We start from the raw sequence: 18,081 nt of genomic DNA on the forward strand, positions 1-18,081 counted from the left end.
TGGCAGGGGAGACATACAGGGCTGCCATGTTGCTACCCAGCCCATAGGCTGTCTTTGGAGAGTCATCTATTTTATTCCATGGCTCTAAGCCTATGATAACCAGTAGGAAGGGGAGAAGAGGAAACCAGAAGTAGGCAGGGCTTGGGGGAATCTGCTGGGGGAAGTGGAGAACTCACTTGGATAAGCAGTGGTGGGTGCAGTAGACATCGCCTGTAGGAGACAGAGTAAAGTTCTCACAGATGTAGAAGTGATGCTGGCCAAAGAGCAGGATCCCCTCTGAGACCAGGTGGCCCTGCACAATCACCATGGGGACCTTCTGTGACACCTGGAGGGAGAGAGGGTGCCAAAGTCAGACCGCGTGCCTGGGAAACACGCCACGCCCGTGATTTTTATGAAGAACTCACAGGACAGTTGGAACTGTCAGTGGTAGTGGCTTGCAAGAATGGCAGGCTACACAATCTCAACCACAGCCCATGTGGCACAGTGATACCATCATCCCATGTAGTTTTTAATCTACATATGGACACAACCATTCTTATCAATCCATCTGGGTGTCATTTAATATATATATATATATATATATATATATATATATATATATATATATATATGTATTTAACATATACATATGTATCATTACACCATTTCTCCCTTCCCTTTCATCCCTCCAAATCCTCTGATATATCCCTCCTTACTCTTTTTCAAATTCAAGACTTCTATTGCTATTAATTATTGTTTTACACACACACACACTCACATGCACACATGCGCATGCATACATTTATGCATACATATTTTTAAATACAACCTGTGTAATTATGCAGTCTGTGTAATGTTACTTTTAAGTATGTTTTCAGGGCTGATAATTTGGTATTGAATAACCACTTGGTGTGCTCCAACAGGAGACTATTTCTCCTGTTCTCAGCAGTCCTTAGTTGCCAGCAGTTCTTTGTGTAGGATTGAGCCTCGTTTGCTTTCTCCTATCCCCATTAGCACATCTATTGTCCTTGTCCTTGTTGGATAATGTTTAGGTCATCATGTTGGTGAACTTTCTAGGAGTATCTTCTGGCCCTTCCTAGGAGACACATACCACAACAAATTCCCTGATTCTCTGCCTCTTACAATCTCTCTGCCCCCTTCTTCTGCCACATTTCCTGAGCCTTATGCTGGGGAGTGTTTTGTAGATGTACCACTTGGGACTCACTGCTGTGGTTCCTAAGCATGTCAAAGTTGTTTCTCTTCTGTTAAGCTCCACGACAAACAAAGCATTCCCCAGTTCATATCAAGACAAGTTTTACTGGGGACAAAAACTTGCCCAGGTAATAGCCAATGAATAGCTGAGCCAGGAGTAGAACCAAGGTATGTTCAAAACAAGTGTAAGATTGGTACTGCTGTCTCTGTAAAGCCAAGGCAAGCATGGGTATTGAATGTTCATTGTCCATGTAGAACCTTGCTCCTGGACCGCAGGCCACACTCCTTCACTGACAGAGAGCACCCGGGGCGCCAGTGACAAGTTGCCCTCAACAACAGGCCAACATGAATCATGAGACTAGAGCCCCTTTGCCTCAATTCAGAGCCACTGTTTGGGTGTGATTAGCTCTGCATTACAACCATCCTGGGTCAGCTCTGACTTCCCCACTCCAAAATACTCCCTGAGAGCATAGCCACATGGAGATTCCAGCTTGCTTTCCAAGGATTCTGACCTGTGACAATGCAATGACTTACATTCCAGCAAGAATGAATAAATAATGAATGAAAACCAAAGGGACTAAGAATAAGGCCAGCGTCCATATTGTCTCCAAGTATTTCCATCCTTACAAATGCAAAACTGAAAGGCAAGGGTGACACACACCTATAATGCCAGCACTAAAGTGTGAAGGGGCAGGGGTGTCTGGGTGAGATTGACCCAAGTATGTGTGTAGTGTGTGTGTGGTATGAGTGTGCGGTATGTGAGTGTGTAGTGTGTGTGTTGGGGGGGTGGGTAAGTGATGTGATATGTGTGTGGAGTGTGAGTCTGTGGTGTGTGTGTCTGTGGTGTGTGTGTGTGTGGGTGTGTGCATGTGTGTGTCTGTGGGGTGTGTGTGTAAGTTGGGGAATGATCTAAAGGCTGAATGTGACATGTGTCTGTATTCCCAGTACTTGGGATTCTAAACCAGGAGGATTAGTTGCAAGGCTTGTTTGAAGCCAGGCTGCACTATAAACCCCATCTCTAGAACTAGATAAGTAAGCCACGGTCACAAGCACTGTGGTTTGAATGTGGTTTGTATCAGCAAAGCCAGAGCTGAGGTTCAGTTCCTGCAAACAGCCTGAGCTGATGAGGCCTTTGGAAAAGGCAGTTAGGGCTTCACCGTAGATTCAATCAGTTTGCTATTTGGTGGACTCAATGGTTAGGTTTGGTGGATTCAGGAGTTTAATGGACCCAGTGGTTTAGTTTGGTGGATTCGGTGCAATGAGGTTTGGGGATGTTTCATCTTACAGTGAGTTTACAAAGATTAGAGGGGAACCAGGCTAGGAATCAGGGGATGTCTGGCTGCCTCACAAAGGCCTTCTGAATGCAAGCCCCTCTGGGCTTTCTTTACACTTTTCTGTCTTTACATAAGTGCCATGTTTCACACAGTTACCTTGTTACAGCTAGTCTGCAGCCCACTGCAGGGCCCCTTCCTAATGACCTCCTGTAGACTTGTCTGATTTTTACTATGTTGCAGGATATTTGACCAATCTTTTATAGATTAAATTGCTTTCAAATATTTGGCATACCAGAGCTGCCAAACTCATTGTGAATTGGTGGGTACAGCAGAGGAATAAAGTTCTATTAACAAGACTGGAGGTTCGGGGTGAGGATGTTTTAAATTCCCATAGCTATTGCCAATTGCTCCCTTGTAAATCAGCACTAAATTTATGCCTTGCCACCGTTGTTAGGAAGGTGCTACAACTTGAATCCAGTTTGACTATATTTTCCAAGAACTCAGTCTAATGCCCATTGTGAGGTAAGAGGGTATAAAGGAGGGCCTTTTGGATTCCCTCGCATGTGTGGTATATTTATTGTATACTTATAATATGTAGTATAGTAGTATATAAAGAATATCATCAGGGTGAAGCCTCTAAGACTGGGTGTTTTCCTTAAAAGAATATCAGAAGAAAGACACACATTCACACATACTCCCTTTATCTTACATGATGCCCTGTGTCACCCTGAGACTCTGTCATTTAGAAGATAATCACCGCATACGAGCCTCCAGCCATTCAGACTCATAAACCTAAAGAAATCTCTTTTCTTCATAAAGCACTAAGCTTCAAGTCCTTTAGTATAGTATCACAATACAGACTGATAACCTAGAGTTATGCCAGGCTGCTTCAACTATTTTTTTTCCCTGTATCTTTTACAGGTAAAATTTGGAGGTCCCATCCCCAAGTTCATAAGGTGACACCTGAAGCCACAGCACCAGCCCTGGCATAGGCACCCCTAGAACATCTCCCCTTCCCTCGATGCCATCCCCATTAAACCCTCCACAGTTCCGGCAGCGGGGCTTTGGCTCACATGCCACAGTCTGATCTGATGCTTCCCTTTGGGAGGCTTAAGTAACAACCAGAATAAACCAAACCACAAGAAAAATGTCTAAAGAGAGCTGGGTTAATAGCTTAAAAATTGATTCTGCTAGAAAAGAAATGGCATTTTAAAATCTAGAAAACGAGCCCAAGTGAACTATTACCTGCTCTTCCATTTAAATGAGCCCTGAGAGGGCTCCATCCGTGTTTACTCATGACTAAGAAATCCCTCATGCCTTGATGCTATCGATCACTTCAGACAAGGGGAACTTTTGCTTCTCCAGGAGAACTTTTTAAAGACCTGCTAGATGATGTATGGTCATTCCCAGTGGGTGGATAACTAAGAAAGTAAATATCCCTCCATCTGCGGATGGTGGTGACCAACAGGTTGTCTGGAAAGCCGGAGAGGCTGGAGATAAAACACGAGGGACAACAACAACCGGAGTCACGGAGTGTCAGCTTGTAAGAACACATGGCCCCAAAGCCAGATCTCAGTGATGTGTCTAGGAAGGGCAAGGGAAGCTGTCGGTAGCATAACTAGTCTATAATCTTGTGCGGCACTAAAGTGTGTAGATGGAAAGGCTGAGGCCCAGACGGGTCAGTGGAAGCAGCCATCATTGGAGAGGCCCACGTCTATTTTCTCTCTTCTGTTTCAGGTGAACAATGTAACTCTTTCCTGGGCCCTCAGTTCATGCTATTAGGACTAGCGAACAGTTCAGGGACAATCATCCCTTGATATCCTTGGGGACACTTCTAGAACCTGTGTCCACTGTCACCAAATTTCACAGATACTCCAGTCCCTTCTGTCTCTCCTATTGCTTTAAATCATCTTTAGATGATTTATAATACTTAATATCATGCCAGCACTGTCTACACCGCTATACTGTGTTGTCTAGGGAAGAATGGACAGATTGGAGTCTGCAAGAACAAGAGCTCAGTTCAGACACAATGCTTTATTTTATTTTATTTTATTTGCTTCACAGGTGGTAGAATCTATTGACAGCCTCTGAGGTTATGAGGGTTTAATTATATACTTAATTTTCAAAAATATTGCTGAGAAAAACTAAATTAAAACTACCAAAAAGGGACAGGCTACCAAAATCATAATTGGGTTCGTTCCCCAGAAAACTCTCTACTTTTTCTAAGTGGACCACAATTACCTTGAGCTTCAGTCACACTAGGAATGAGAGCAAAGAATCCTAAAGCAATAGGTTCCACTAAGTTTGAGTGCCTCAACGCAGCAGCAAGGCAAAGAAGAGCAGCGCTGGGTCTCTTTAAGAACTCTCTCCCAGACAAGGAGCAGGAACGCCCCCTGCCTGCCTACCTGTGCCATTTCCACAGAAGCAATGAAGCCAAGCCTCCCTCCTCTCTCTGCAGGCTCTGGGGACCAGGTGGAAAGACAGTGACTTTGACACTGTTTGCCTACTCCAGTGTAATGTGAAACATACCACAAATCCCAAAGATGGTTCAAAGCACAGCGCTCACCCCCGCAGTCAATGAGGATATGTATTAGCAATTCACCCACAGTGTATCTAGCAAGGATCTCTGAGTGTTATAAACCTGGATTTGAGGGTCTGCTGAGATTGCAATACTACAAAGGCTCCGTGTTAAGGCTCGGTGGTCAGCTGGCTGATGGGATAATGGTCAGGGGACTGGATGATGAGGGATCTAGCCTAATTAATCAATGTATTAATCCACGGATGAACTTGTCATTTTACGCCTTACTGAGATCTGAGCTCTAGTTGGAGAAAGTGAGTCACTTTGGGCCTTTCCTTTGCCTGGCTGCTCTCTCTCTCTCTCTCTCTCTCTCTCTCTCTCTCTCTCTCTCTGTGTGTGTGTGTGTGTGTGTGTGTGTGTGTGTGTGTGTGTGTTTCCTGGTCACCAGTGAGCAACCAATCCCTGCCACGTGTTTCAGCCACCATGATATTCTCCCTTAGCTCAAACCGAATGCAGCAGAGCCAACACCTCTACTAAATGTAAACTAAAGTAAATCTTTTTTTTAAAAGTTGTTTTTCCCAAGTGTTTTGAAACAGTGACAAAAAGCTAACTAAGAGATATGTCCTGGAAACAGCAGAACATTGAGTCCTAAAGGCTGCTGCACAAACCTCATCCTCCCAGACCACTTTCTAAAAGTTTCATTCTAGCAGGTGCAGAGTTGGGGCTTAGAAGTAGCATTCTGAGACCACACCTAGGAGATGCTGGTGTAGATGATATGAAGAACACTCGTTAAGAAGGTGAGCCAAGGACACCAACTAGGCAGAGAGCAAAGCTGTTTCATGTGATCTAAGGGTATTGCTTGGAATACACCTGTCTATTGGTTCCTTCATTCATTCAATCTTGCACAGCAGTATTAGCAAATGCCCCACTCACTGGAGAAACAGAGGGAATGGAATCATGCCTTCAAGAGGTTTATGGTCTAACCAAGGCCGCTGTACAGCTAAGATGGGAAAGGACAGGCATTTGAAAGTGCAGTGAAGCCTATGTCTAGCATAGGCTGCATGGGAGAGACTAGGTCACAAAGAGGTAATCCCAAGGCTGGATTAGGGTTAACATACATACATACATATATACATACATACATACATACATACATACATACATACATAGTTAAATATGTGTGTGAAAGAAGCACTTCTGTATAATTAGGAAAAGGGCCAGCCATGCACATGCATACATGTGCACATATGTATGCATGCATATATATGAGCTTATGCATGTACAAAAATGAGGAAGGCAAGTTATAGGTCAACTCAAGGATCACTTTGTATAAAAGGTATGTTGCAGAGGGCCTCGAAGGCATTTATCAGGGATGATGTAGACAGCTGTGCTTTTTATCAAGTCCTAGTGATTCACTCAAACAGGCAGTTCAGAAACAACAATGTTAATACCCTCGTTAGCCTCCTGCAAGCAGCTTTCGTTAAAAACACCTGGGAAGAGCTTGTGAGCGATGCTGTCCAGAGCAAAAACTTCTCCCTTTGATCTGGCTATCACAGTCCAAGTCGCATTTGGCATTCAGTTTGTAGGCAAAAAGAATTCAGTTGTTTAATTTGCCATGGAATCAAAGATAATAACAAACAGCAGAGAGAATCTAACACTGGAATGGAGTTCTAAGCCTGGATGGATCCAGAAGTTTCATGGGAGGGTATGACATACTACCCCCAGCATGGAGTGACTGACGGGCCCACAATTAACATGCATTAAATCCACCACACAAACAGCAAATGGAGCTGTTTGCAGAGAAATGTGCTGTAGTTCTGGGAATCATTAATCAATGGTGCAAAGGCAGCGCTGAGTAACAGAATAATTACCGTCCCAGGTATTGCTGGAGGCAGCAAGGGCTCAGTTGATCACACAAGGAAATGAGTTCCGCTGAAGCCACCCGGAGTCCCAGGGCTGTGACAGCCCTGGGTCTTGGATAGATTCTGCAACTCCAAAGGTCTCAGCAGAGACAGACCACCAGGTTCACTAGAAGGAATTTATGCCCTGGGGTCTCTAGGAATAAGAATAAAGGATATTGGGGGCGGGGGGAGAAGGAGACTCTGAGATGCAAACATGATTACATTGCCATGTCCTGTTCTAGGAAATTTGGAAAATGTGGGAGGTCTGGTGTACTGTGAAGACAGGGGCAAACTTTATATTTGCTTGAGTGTGTTCATATTCTGAAGTCCCCAGACCCACACATCCCACCTCAAACTCTAGTTCCACGTTTGACAAAAGCAATGGTAGACCAAGCAACATCACAGAGGATGAGGGATAAGACCATGAATGAGCGGAAATAAGGTCGCCATACACTAGTGATCAGGCATGGCAGACTAGAGATAAAGTCAGAGTATGCTGAGCCCGAGGCCATGGTGTGTAATGAGAATATTCGTTTCCCATAACGTAACAAAACCCAGGTCTGTTAGGGGAATATGTTTTTGTTTTTAATCCCAGGTGTGGGATACGGGGCTACTTCCTATTGTCCCCAACATCTGACTATGATATTAGTCTTGTGCACTGGCATTTTGCCAGCTGAAGATAGTTCACGTTTGAAATTCTGGGGACTCTTCACAGGGTATATAAATGCCCGGGCCCTGAGAGGCAGACGTTGCTGCTCCTCACTGTGCTGTTTGCTGCTTGCTGGATTGCTGGTTGCTGGTTGGAGATATCCTGACAACAAAGACCAGTCTTGCCTCCAAAAACTCAATGCCCCTAATCAGCAGGAAGTAGTCTGACAAGATCAACACCCTCTTTCCTCTCCAACCTTTCTCTCCTGCCTGGGGGGGTCGGAAGGATGGGATAAAGTTTGGGAGGAGGTGGATAAAAGAATCCAATAAAGTAGCCAAAAGTCCAATTTCAGTGATAAGACTCTGGTAGACCGGGGATGAGGTCATTATAGATCAGAGCTAAGGCCACAACAGAGCAGGAACTATGTCCTGGAGACTATGCATGTGACCTATGCAGGAGACTCAAGCACAACCTATGAAATGAATCCAAGCATCACTTGCAAAGCACCAGTGCTCAGCCTGGGCGAGACTCATCTTGTACAGACTTGCTTCCAGTTCCAGGTTGCTGATGTTGGATTTCCTTCCTCTGCACCCAGCCTCTCCCTGCAGGTACAGGATCACAAGCTCTAAGTAGGAGCTGGCAGTTTCAACTTCTTCACATCTTTCTACCCCTGCTGGGATTCAGGCACATTCTGGGGACCCCTGCTGGGCACTGTGATAGCATCCTGCTGTGTGACAGGGAAGCCAAGGAAGACTGAAGCTTAAGTAAAACTCCAGGGAGGATGAAGTCTCCGATGCTTGCCTTGCCTCCATATGGGAAAGGCAGTTACTTATACACAGTCCGGATTCTAGTCCATCAGAATGAGGCCCCAAGAAGGCTGTCACTGGACATGCATGTGCCTGAGAAAGCCGTACAATGACAAAGGAAAGACTCTCAGACATAGGGAATGTGTCAAGGATTTCTGTCAGCTGCAAGAGGTTGGAACTGGGATTCCTCTGGGCCGGGTCTATAAACCTCAGAGCTTATCCACAGTTGTGCCCAGGAAAGGCTGAACCCCAAATGTCACCTTGTTGGTCTTGGAAGAATAAGGAGCTTCCTGGATCATCTAGTGAGGCCAAAGTGAGCTCTGACTCCAGCAGCATAGGATTCCAGCAGAGATGAGCCACAGAAGAGAAGACAAAGACTGGGTAAGGCAGAAGAAGAGAGATTCACCAGAGAGAAAGTTTTGACACAAGCCTCTTGCTGCCTAGGAAGATGGGGAGAGGGGACCACAGGGCGAGGAATGCAAGCCTTTCCCAAGAAGTTAAGCAGGACTCAGCTGACAGCCATCAACCCTCACACACACAGAGGCATGGACCAAAGTCCACCAGCATCTGAATGAGTCTGGAAAGGAATAGATTCCCAGAGCCTCCAGAAGGCTCCCCAGCCACTGGCAGCATCCCTGTACTCTGAGGCTCTACATGAACCAGCAGAGCCCCACAGTGCTGGATTCCCCAGGAAGTTACTACACATTGTTTCAAGTCACTAAGTTATATGTCCATATGTTAGCAGTGGAAAACTAACAGAGCATTGCAGGGCTGGGTTTCTTCCATACTTATTTATTTTTATTGGTTATTTATTTATTTTCACTTTATGTTGGTCTTGAACTCTAGAACTCTGGACCTAAACAAGTTTTTGTCTTTATAATTATTAATTATTTTGTTGCAGCAATCTGAAGCTAATATACATTCCTGTGCCCATGCTGGGACATCTAAACACCACCCAATAGGACCCCAAATTGTGTGCCCACCAGCTCTGGCCTGTCTCCAAGGCTGGCACATACTTCCTCTCCATGCAATCCTTTGGAAGATGTATGACACTACACACAACTCAACCCATGCACTCCTAGGCCTGAGAGATGGTCAGGGAGCATGCTGGTGGGCGTGTCAAAGCATAGTGCCCCTCCAGGTGTAGGTGTACTTTCAGGGTGGCCAGATTTTGGTGGGAGGCCTAGGAACTGCTACAAGGTCAGGTTAAGCATTTAGAAGACATTTTATACAACACATTGTTAGCTTGAGTCTCATCTTGTAGATGTTTTGACATAGGGCATATAGGAGACCATGGAAATTAGGAGGCTGCCCCCTCTGCTTATTTTGTATGTAGTAGGCAGGTGTGAACATTATTGAAGATCCCCTATATGAGCGATGTCATCCTAGTTCTGTGCCATCAGACAGTCTTAATGGATTACCGAGACTCTACCAATGTGTTTATTACCTTTTCTCCATCAAGAAGCTCTTGTAAAATGACTTGTCTTTCCCGGCACAATTCCAAGAAGTCTTCTGAGTGCAGGCTTTCATGCAAAGCAGGAAAGAAGGTCAGTTGTGTGCAATCCACTCCCACCTCATCCGGCCTGCTCTCAGCTTCCTCTGTTGTCAGCTCATCTGCAGTCATGAAAACTGGACACATTGTCTTGGTGTGAGCCACATGACGTCACAATGGGAAGCATACAACATGAGCCTTTGTCACTGAGAGGAACTGTGAGGCTCTGGTGTAGAGGTGGTCAGTGTGCCCTTCCATGGTTCTGAGAAGGAATACCGCCACCTGACCTGTGTTATAGCTCATGTACCTGCAAGCTGGTTCAACTGGGTGTGCCTAGCCCTGGCTCCTCTATAGCTATCAAATGGATGCAAAGCAACATTTTGGAATTCATTCTCACTGATCAATGGAGCATCTCTCCTTAGGTCTGTCTAGGATTTGCTCCTTCTGAACCCATTTATTCTCTCTTCTACAAGGGTGTCATTGATATAGTTCTAAATAACAGAAGCCCCAATATTTTGTTTAAAGGAATCAGAAATGCCATGGTGCACTGATGAACAAAAAGAATAAGACACTTGTGTGCCCTAATGCATGACAAGTCTCAGTCTCCAGTAGGTGCTCTGGGCTGGACACTGAGGTAGCATCTGTCTATACAGTCCTGTCTCAGCTACAGCATCTCACCCTCAGTTTGCAAATGAAAATATCTGAATACGGCTTGAGACTCTGCCCATGGCCATATGGCTACTGAATTGGAGGGGACGGGAAGCAGGCCTTCCTGAGTACAAAGCAAGCTCTTTTCTGCCTCAGTGTGTTTAGCTGCACTGTTCACAAAATGACTAAACAATTCTGCTATCCTTTCTATATGTATATGTGATTTTTAACATAATGTAAATGTTGCATTTACAAATTTTCACCCAAGATTATGCCATAAGTACTTTCCCAATCCACTTAAAAGTTTTTCCAACAATTTAAAAGGTATAGAAGTATTCCATTGTGTAGCTATTTCGTTATCAATAAGTTCCTCTTCTGCTGCTTAGAGACACAATGGCTTTAGCAGCAGCAGCAACAACAACAAAAATGCAACTTTGCCGTCATTTCTGTTCATTTCTTGATTTGTTTTCCAAGAGCCAGGACATCTGGACCTAAGCTAAGCAGATGACAGAATGGATGTCCTCATCTTGCTCTTTCTCTACTCACGTGTTCCCAGTGTGCCCATGGCTGCAAAGGGCATGCTGGTCATACTGCAAAGCTATGAGCCATTTTCTTTGTGCCAAAGCTCAGCTCTTTAACAACCTTGCAACCTGGGAATCTTATATCTGGAAGGATAAAAGTATCTGCTGCTCCCAGGGCCAGTCCTCACTGGCTTCGTCATCTGAACAGAGCATAACTCTGAAAGGATTGGCATCTGAGAAGGTCCTTATTACTCTTTTGCAAGAGATCTGCCATATTAGGGTCTGTACTGGCAATATTAGGAAGCCCAGGTTATAGATACCTAAAGGTTCTGCCCATCCAGCTAGAGGATGAAGCTGCCCAAGGATACATCTATGGAAAGACAGCACACACTTCCCATCACTTAGCCCCTACCTCTGAGAGGTAGAGCAGGTGAGGATGCTGTGATGTTGGAGCTAGGAGCGTAGAGCATAGAGAAAAGAAGCTAATGAGCGGGCCACAGTGGAACCCCAAAGTCAATCTGATATCAGAACCTGAGATTCTCAGGTCTGGGCTTGTGTTACTGCCAGCTGGCAGGCAGCAACCCTATCAGCAAACCTGCTACTCAGGCAGCAGAGAGAGAGAGAGAGAGAGAGAGAGAGAGAGAGAGAGAGAGAGAGAATTTCAATTTTCTGTTTTCACTTGTGTCTATCTTTTGAACTCAGACCTGCAGCCTGTGATGTGAGGTCCTTAGATCTTAGGGGTGGCCAGTGGCTACTCTCAACCAGTGACAGCGTCTCTGCACTATTAAGCCCAGCTCTTTGCTGTGTGTGTGTCTCTCTCTCTCATGTGTGTGTGTGTGTGTGTGTGTGTGTGTGTGTGTGTGTGTGTGTGTGTGTGAGGTGTGTGTGTGTGGTGTGTGTCCTAGATTTTCAGCAAGTCAGAATTGACTCTACACATCGTCTTTAAGTCTGATGTATATGATGACTGTCATGTAGTTTGTGTTTTGTAATAGAAGAGTTCAATGTGAAAGAATTAAATATCTATACCATCCATTTTTATTCTAAGAGATATTACTATCCTTCTACATGTTTTGATCATATACAGAACATGTATTTGAACTGATTTCGGGCACTTTAAAAGTCTACCCAATATACCAAACTGATGAGGCACCCATGCTTACTATTCTAAGCTTACTAAAACTCTCCCACACAAAGAGCTCTGGCCCTGGATAAACCCCATACATTCCGAAGCACAGAACTAAAAGGTTCATGTGCCAGCAACTCCTGTTCCTAGCATCCCTTCCCCTCTACACACACACAGTGATATCTTTCGTGAGGTATTAAATGAAATCAGCAATATGTTTAATTACTGAAAAGAAAAAGATGAATTTATAAACTTGATACCTTGGTTTCCAGTATTTGTCTGAGAAACATCACCCTTTCCTTCTTGGCTCTCCTGAAATAGGATGAAAGAACAGAGAAAATAAATCCCAAGCATTGCTTATACCTGACTCCTTTCCACAAATTCACAGATACATGTATAATCCCCTCAAGTTACTCCAGACTCGGCTACAAGAGGAAGACTAGGCGAAACCCTACAGGATCATGTCAAAATGCAAGTGCTTATTGTTTCTCAGTGAGAGCGGAAACTGCAGTCTTCCTTTAAGTAGGATTTACAGTAATTATCAAAGGAGGTGCCAGGGTAGGATTACACAGGATGTTGGATGTCTACATGTGGTCAGTCTGAAGGGGAACTGGGCTAGACAGCTGGCCGTGGGGACCAGTAGCCAAGTTACAGAGGCAAGCCTTGGCATTGTTGCCCACATAATGGACAAAATACCTTTCTCCTGCCCCCAAATCCTACAAAATGATTTGAGGGAAATTACTACAGGCTCCTAGTCATTGGTGACAGTTAAAATACAAGTGTCTACTACTGAATAAATTAAACTTTCTCATTAAGTTTTAGCGATCTTAGTATGCATAAACACCACATCTTGGAATGGATAACAGGAAAATTCCCAGCACCCCAACGTTCCCAGAGGCTGTCATATGATAATAATTTTAAATTAAGAATATTCAATGAGGACATAAAAAAACTATTGCCAGTTATTTTTCTTCATCCACTATAAAATAGATTCAAATGAATTCTGCCCCTTAAAATGAAGAAAATATGTTTCTGATGACCTAGTGGTAAGAAGTTCAGGGGAGCCAACTCACAGGGCTAGCCAGATCCCTCCTCTTGGAAGTCAATACAGCCTGGGTGTTATGTGGACTAAGCGGGTCACTGGTTTGAGCTTGCAGAGTTGCTGAGTTTAGGAGGTTTTATTCATTGTAAACTTATTACAGGATTTTGTGCAATAACAAATTCCTAGCAATACAGACACCAAATGTTCAATGACAAAAAGACTCATGTGAGTAAGCAGTGGCCAATGCCAGGCAGGAATCCTCCTGGATGTTGTGGGTTGCCTTGTGGTGATGGGTCAGGGTTTGATAAGTATGACCCACTCACACATTGCCCCACCCACTCACCCACCTATTCATTCAGGCTTTGGGGGCCTGGGGTTTAGTGCCTCACTTTTTTCCTTGTTAAAACGCTTCAAGAACCAAGTTTGTGGATTCTCCTGAGGACTCTCCTGCATGCTGTCTTCCTGGTAAGGGGAGGGGTGGAGAACACACAGCCATCTCTGCACACTTCCCACCATACCCAGCACCTACCTTGTATCCTAGGTTCAGGGGCTCCCATGCTAACAGGTGTCTGATGCGTTTCCTCATGCGAGCCGGTCCTTCCCTCCCATCCAGTTCCCACCGGGAGCAGCGTGTGGATTCTGTCATTTGGCCCCACAATCCCAGCTCCCCAAAGAGCTGTTCCCGCATCCTGGCCCAGGCTGTGGCTGCCTTGATGCTGCCACTTTTCCTCCTCTGCAAAGCAGAAAAGCAACACCACACTTAGATGCCTGCCCCTTGCAGGCCTGCCCCATAGCTCCTATGGTGGTTATTGGAGAAAGATGGCCCTCCAGGTAGCCCTTAGGCTTATATAGCATCCTCTCTGGAGCCAGGACCGGGCAAGGAGAAGGAAGTTATTTCTCAGGTTCCAGATCATTGAGATCTGGAATGCGGAGAAAGAGAAAACTGCAGCCTTTGGCCCTCCTTATCATAGACTGTTGGTGGGACTGGGCAGGCAATATTGAGTCCTAAGGATATGGGGTTTCCATAGCCCCTGCCTTCTGAAATAGTTCTTGCCCCTCCAGGAGACCCAGTCTGCTGGCAGGGTAGGGACCCACAGTCCTGCGATGACTGATGATTTGAGAGTCAATCTCATCTTTGGGCTTTAGAATCCACGGTGATTAAATAAGACGCTTGCCCTGCATGGTGCATGCGAGCCTTCCCATCCTAACGTCATATGATTCTTGAATATGTACGGGTTCTAGAATAGTCAAAAAAATTAAAGCTTGAGTGTATTCGCAAGTAATCTGACTTTCATGAAATCCTCGATTTGTTTGTGTGGTTTTTACTTCTCTATCTTCTGCTGCCACGAAGCTTGAACCTTTTATAAAGCACACGGACACCCTACACTGTTTTTGAAGGCCATACCAAGGTTTCGTTCACACCATGCCTATCAAAGAAACAGTTTAGTTTGAATGGCAGGATTAACTTCAAATGAACTGTTGTAGTTCTTCAATTATTTGACGTCATTTGTCCTAAATTTTCATTTCTCAGAAAATGGCCAGGTAAATATAGTAATGAAAGTATCAGATGTCTCAAAAAACCAACATAAACAGACAAGAAAGATGCACATGTGTTAGGCTACTTTTTGGGCATGGTGCTTTCTGAGGCCCAGGCAGAGGAAGTCCACAGGGCATTGTTCCTTGGGCAGGGATTGCCCTGCAGATATGTGGCCTGACACTGAGAGTGACTTTGGACAAACTAGAAAGTGATCTTGTTTCTGAATGAGACCCGGTGAACAGAGGGAGTTAACCCCAGACCCACCCTTTTATCCACGTGCCTTCAAGCTTCAAACTCACAGTGTGTGTTTGTGAGAGAAAACTGATGACCGAGAGAAGGACAGACAGACAGACGGACAGACAGACAGACAGACAGACAGACAGATAAAGGTGGGAGAGAGAGGATAAAGAGTGAAAGACAGGAGAGGGAGAGGAAAAGAAAGGGGAGAGGGAGAGGGAAGGAAGGGTCAGCAAGGAGGGAGGGGATGGATGCTGGTCTAATGGGTCAAGCTCTGCTTGAAGTCTGCCTTTCTCCGAAGTGCCTTATCATTTTATCAGTTGCATAAGCCAGTCAGAGTTGATGCCCTGACCCTAGCTCCTGAAAACGCTGTGTAAAGACTTAAGGAGACAGAGTCTGGGAGAGAACAGAAACAGCCCATCAGTCCCCGGTGAGCCCAGAGGACTGCACAGCTCTCACACACAAAGAGCAAGGGTATTGGGAGTGGGGTGGTGAGCAGCACCTTGCAATGAGTTTTAGGAAGCTCAGGCAGGCTCAGGCATGCCTGTCCACCACAGCAAGACTCCAGCATGGGAATAGCATGGTCCAAGCACGGAACAGAAGCAACTTCTGCAGAGAAGACAACAGACTGGGCTTGGACAGAGCAGAGGGAGGGACAAGTGAACGCCTCGGAGAGGAGGGAGGAATGGCGGCAGAACTTTTACAGCTGACAGAGATGTGGCAGGGAAGTATGTATCGGATAAGACAATGCTGGGGTGACCTCCAGGGCACCGTGTGGAATAGCCAGGAATGCTCTGGGCTCCCTCCATCTCTGGGGACCTCTAAGTGTTGGGTCAAGTGGAGGCTGGAGAAGTCTTGTTATTGGGAGCACTGCAGCACTGCCCCTGTCTCCACTGTCATCTCCTTGGGAGCACAGTGGTTTTCAACATTCCTGATGCTGTGACTCTTTAATATAGTTCCCCATGTTGTGGTGATCCCCAACCATAAAATTATTTCATTGCTATTTCACAACTGTAATTTTGCTCCTGTTGTGAGTTGTGATGTTAATATCTGATATTCGGGAGATCTGAGATGCGGCCCCAAAGGGGATGCAACCCACAGATTGAGAACCGATGATGTAGCAGAAGCTGACCCTTAGAAAACATCCGATTTCAGAACACTGACTTCTGCCACATTTTGAGCTTATCCCAAGAGTCAGGGCTCACACCTCTCATCCCAGAACTTGGAAAGTAGATGTAGGTGGGTCTCTGTGAACCTACTGTAGCCTGAGATGTCTACGTAGGGAATTCCAGGCCAGGCAGGGCTACATAGCAAAAACACACTAGAAGTTGAGCTTGGCCTTTATGGACATGATGTGCACTGAGAAAGTGGGCTGGCCCTCAGAAAATGGGGTGAGCGCTCCATTATCTCCAGCAGACAGTGATTACATCTGCAGCCCTCTAAATATTGAAACACTTTAAATATTTAAAGACTTGGAAACATGAAATATCTTCCAAAATGCTGATTTTTCTAATAATAATAAAAACCCTAACCAACAGTAAATCACACACATTTTTCAAGTACTTTCTGAATCCAAGTCAAGTGAAACCGACTTATGAAACTGAGCCAGACTAGCATTGCAGGAGGCTGGTGCCTCCCTTCTGGGCTGGCACTTCTGTTGACTCCTGGCCCTACCCACAGGAACTTTTGAATTTGCAGAGTCAGCAGGAACTTAGACTGCCCAGACCACTGCTCTCTCTTCTAGACAGAAATTAGTGGCCCAGGTTCTTGCAACAAAAATATAAGGCTCTTGGTGAGATCCTGATTAAAAAGTGTTACCTTCTGCCTCAAAATAACACAGGTGTGATGACGGTTTCTCTAAAATAAAGACGGACACCCAAACTCATCCATTTTCCCTTTCAGTGGTAACTGAACTTAATAGCCGCATTGCTCACTCAGACAAAATGAGCAAGTCAATTTGGAGGATGAACTGATATTTGAGGGACTGTCCCACAGCCACAGATAGTACCCAAATATGTCAGAAGACGCCCTCCAGCTATGTAAGGTAGTCTGCAGTATGTAAGGAAAGCGCTCATGGCAAAGTCTTGGCCCAAGTCTTACTAGATATTCTGGCTGATTGCTGTGACAGCTTCCAAGGGCCCACCTCAAGCCTGTCTCTCACACCTGCAGGGTCTGATGTCCGACTAAGTTGTGCTGATAAACTGAGTAGCTAAGTGTAGGCTACATAGCTCAGGAAACCCTAATCCCTGCGCATGCCTGGGCTAACAAGCCTGTTACCTAGGCCAGGAGGTCTTCCGGGTCTCAGCGCCTGGGCTCTGTTCCTCAGCCTTTAGCCCTCCTCCACTGCACACCTGCACACCTGTGCGCTAAGGATTTCTTTTCCCCATTGAACTTTCACAATGGAACATTCCAGTTTGAGCCTTGCCACCCTGTCCTGTAGATGCTTCTTCACCCTTGCCTTCAAGGCAGAGTGGATGCATTATCAGTGCTGTATTTTCAGCACAGGATGTAGGCTTTGGCATAGACACGTTCCTCTGCAAATAAAAGATTGATATGCTTGGACACTGCATGCCATGCTCACTTAAAATGTTCTATTTTAAAAATCAATTAAAACCCAACTTCTTAGCCACCACATAAGCATAGGTGGAATATCTGTTGTCTCCCAGTCACAGGCTAAGGACATCTTTGATCTTTCGATCTTCATGGTTAGGAAATATCTCGGAATGGGGAAGCCTGGGGTTCAAACGGTGCTCTGGCTGGCCTGGGCGTGATCTGCCTTGACTGTGCAGAAAACACACCTGCATGTGTCCTTATTGGTGACAGCCCTCTGCATTTAGAGTCAAAATCCAATGTGACAGGTACCTCCTGTGGTTTGGCCCCAGCTTCATCTTCACTCTGTGTCCCAGGCTCTTCCACCACTTCTTCTAGCTAAACAATGGTATCCAGTTCTTTCCTCCCTCAGGACCTCCACATGCATTTCTCTCTGGCCAAAACACGTTCCTAAAAATATTTCACCCCATATCTTCCTCTTCAGATCTCAGATTAAACATTCCCTTACTCAGACAAAACATCTGGTAGTCCAAATTAGACTCTGCCTTTTGTTAAAATCTCTTCTTTCCTTGCTAAATCCATACCATACCAC

General features: G+C 45.3%; 1 protein-coding gene across 6 annotated transcripts in view; it reads right to left on the minus strand.

The window, feature by feature from the left end:
- The window catches only part of Wdfy4 (WD repeat and FYVE domain containing 4), a 234,309-nt gene that overhangs the window by 69,224 nt on the left and 147,004 nt on the right, over positions 1-18,081 (minus strand). For 5 of the 6 annotated variants that reach the window (XM_011245119.3, XM_011245118.3, XM_006519277.4 and 2 more), the window contains 4 exons: positions 13,695-13,898; positions 12,384-12,435; positions 9,787-9,968; positions 177-325 (listed from right to left, as the gene is read on the minus strand). In XM_011245119.3, coding sequence (XP_011243421.1) covers positions 177-325; positions 9,787-9,968; positions 12,384-12,435; positions 13,695-13,898 — 587 coding nt within the window. The remainder of the gene's footprint in view (positions 1-176; positions 326-9,786; positions 9,969-12,383; positions 12,436-13,694; positions 13,899-18,081) is intronic. The other variant, NM_001146022.2, reaches the window with a different exon arrangement.

Source organism: Mus musculus, chromosome 14 (genome assembly GCF_000001635.26).
Source record: "Mus musculus strain C57BL/6J chromosome 14, GRCm38.p6 C57BL/6J".
In the NCBI taxonomy this organism is placed as follows: domain Eukaryota; kingdom Metazoa; phylum Chordata; class Mammalia; order Rodentia; family Muridae; genus Mus; species Mus musculus.